Below are 2,662 nucleotides of genomic sequence, written 5' to 3'. Positions count from 1 at the left end.
CACTGGATAGCTGGCCAATCACAGCACACCTCGCTTTTTCAGACCGATGAGCTTTGTAAAAATTGACACGTTTCAGAAAGGCGGGGCATAGAGGAGAAACAATAATGTACAGTATGTGGAAAATAATGTGTTTTTTTAACCTTAAACCGCATAAACACATTTCATTACACCAAATAATGTTCTTTTTAGCAACATCATATGACCCCTTTAATAGCGAATTAGTTTTAGCTCACAGAACGAACTCAAACATGGCTGAACATGTGACCTGATCATACCGTGTGTGTGTGTGTGTGTGTAGGAAGGTCCCATATGAGGAGAGGATCTTCAGTGTTCTGCGCTGGCTGCAGTTACCAGAGGATAAACGGTAAATCATCTTCATCATGACCGTCCTTCATCACATCACGTGTCTGAATCTGCAGGATCTGTTTGCTCAGTGTCTTTCGGGTGTTTTTCACAACCTGTTACATTCATTACAAAAAATTATTAGAGTTCTTCATTTCATTTGTGTCTTTTCCTGGGCTCAGATTGGTTAGCTGGCCCAGTGTGCTGTGATTTGCTAACCGCCTAGTATGAAGACTAACCATGCTTTACTACAGTGGCCAAATCAAACACAGGACCATATTTAGCATGCCTGTAGCTAAATGAGCATGTTGGTAAACGCTGCATAAAAGCTCTAATCAAAGAATAATTTACACTTGTCACATAAACACCAACATTCGAAGTTCACTGGCGGGATTAAGAAGTTTGGAGGTGTTTGTCGGAGATCGCTGGCTAGCAGAGCCAAACAGCGTTGCCATTCGTTTATGTCCTTGCTACAACATAAAATGATAGAAACTATTAATGGAAAACACACCAGCAAAGAATCAAACACACTTACAGGCTGTGGCCCGTAAACAACAGCTTCTGCTTTTAAAGCGGGAACTGCTCCATCGTTCAGGACAAGCCTTTGTGCGACAATGAACTCGCGTAGATTGAGGAAGCTGTCCTCCATAAAACGTGCAGCACAGAGAGCTGTATTGGGATTAGAAATTTCAGGAACTAAGTTAAAAATAAATTTTAACCATTGTTCCTTAAGTGCAGCGTGCCTAGGAAGGCCGAACAAAGAATCGGGGTGAAAATAACAGCGTTTCGATGGCATGGCAACAACACTCTACTACAACAGCTCCTCCTCTTCTCTAAAGCAGCCCAACATGACCCCGCCCCCTTTGTTGCGTGTTCCCGGGGGCGGGGTTTATGTAAATTGTAGGGTTTGTGATGTCACCAACCCAGGAAGAAGCTGGTTGTAGTCCCTACGAGCCGTGTGTTGTAGGCCTTAAAAAGTGAATTCTGTAAAAGAAAATATCTCATTTTGATTGAACTTTGAGCGTCGTAACTTTGCAGACGTTATTTATGCTCAAACAGCAACATTACACACTAACTAAAGTTAAAAAAGTACCCCTTGAAACCAGAAAAAAATATCTGTCCATGGGGGTCAGAAAATTCCATTTCATTCAAAGGCGAAACAAGGTTATTTTTTCTGAGCCCAGTGGCAGATATGCAGCTGTGAATTTCCACTCAAACTCATTCATAAATATCACAGCAAAGCAAACGATACACAGATGTGAAAACGCTGAATCTGCATCCGAGGTCAGCTGGCAGTTCGTCACTCAGACTCAGTCTCGCTGTGTGTGTGTGTTTCTACTGCTATAGGCCGGATTTCTTCACAATCTACCTGGAGGAGCCTGATAGTTCAGGACACAGTTATGGACCCGTCAGCGGAGGGGTGAGAACACACACACACACACAAACAAATACACACACACACACACACACACACACACACACACACACACTCACACAGACACACTCAGCAGTGTTTATCAGGCATCACAAGCGGGTGACACAGACTCACTGGTGTGTGCTGATGATGTTTCTCTCACACGCTCCTCATCACTTCCTGTCTGCGCTGACTTCTGAAGGCCAGGAGTATCAGATGATGTTGATGATCATCTGATGCCACAAATAGCTTTAAAACGCTGATTTATGCTGAAAAAACACATTCAGCTTCAAAACATCTGCTGACATCTTGTGGTCTGTCAGGCAGAGCATCTGTAGTGAAAGTGTCAGTCCTGTGAAATGAACTCTTGGTTTCCCAGCATCAAATGTGAGGCTGTCAAGTGCTGGAGCTCATTTCACACTAGAGTGCCTCCAGTGGGATGAGGTTTGTTTCACAGCAAGTCAGAGGTGATGAAACAAATCCTACAAGTCAGCTTGTGTGTGTGTGTGTGTGTGTGTGTGTGTGTGTGTGTGTGCGTGCAGCTGATCTTGGCTCTGCAGGGAGTGGACAGAGTCATCGGTCAGCTGATGAACGGCCTCAAACAACTCAACCTTCATCAGTGTGTCAACATCATCATCGTCGCCGATCATGGTAACACACACACACATACAATCAGCTGTGAGGAAACACACTGTGTGCAAGTGTGACGTGTGTGTGTGTGTGTGTGTGTGTGTGCACTCAGGTATGGAGGAGACCAGCTGTGAGCGTAAAGAGGCTCTTCAGAATTTTATAGGTGATGTCAGTCATCTGTACGTCAGTGAAGGGCCTTTTGGACGAATCAGAGCGAAAAACACAACACACACCTGTAAGTCAAACACAAGCACACAAAGTTTAGAACGGTCCTAG

The 2,662-nt window shown here is 44.2% G+C and overlaps 1 protein-coding gene across 1 annotated transcript in view; it reads left to right on the top strand.

Moving 5' to 3' along the window:
- Positions 1-2,662, top strand: part of LOC107701883 (venom phosphodiesterase 1) — a 48,512-nt gene that overhangs the window by 28,016 nt on the left and 17,834 nt on the right. Inside the window, exons 10-13 of the mRNA XM_016504021.1 lie at positions 299-364; positions 1,690-1,762; positions 2,299-2,407; positions 2,499-2,621. Coding sequence (XP_016359507.1) covers positions 299-364; positions 1,690-1,762; positions 2,299-2,407; positions 2,499-2,621 — 371 coding nt within the window. The remainder of the gene's footprint in view (positions 1-298; positions 365-1,689; positions 1,763-2,298; positions 2,408-2,498; positions 2,622-2,662) is intronic.

Source organism: Sinocyclocheilus anshuiensis, unplaced genomic scaffold, assembly GCF_001515605.1.
Source record: "Sinocyclocheilus anshuiensis isolate Anshui unplaced genomic scaffold, SAMN03320099.WGS_v1.1 scaffold2144, whole genome shotgun sequence".
Lineage (NCBI taxonomy): Eukaryota > Metazoa > Chordata > Actinopteri > Cypriniformes > Cyprinidae > Sinocyclocheilus > Sinocyclocheilus anshuiensis.
This window is presented reverse-complemented; position numbering and strand designations above follow the sequence as displayed.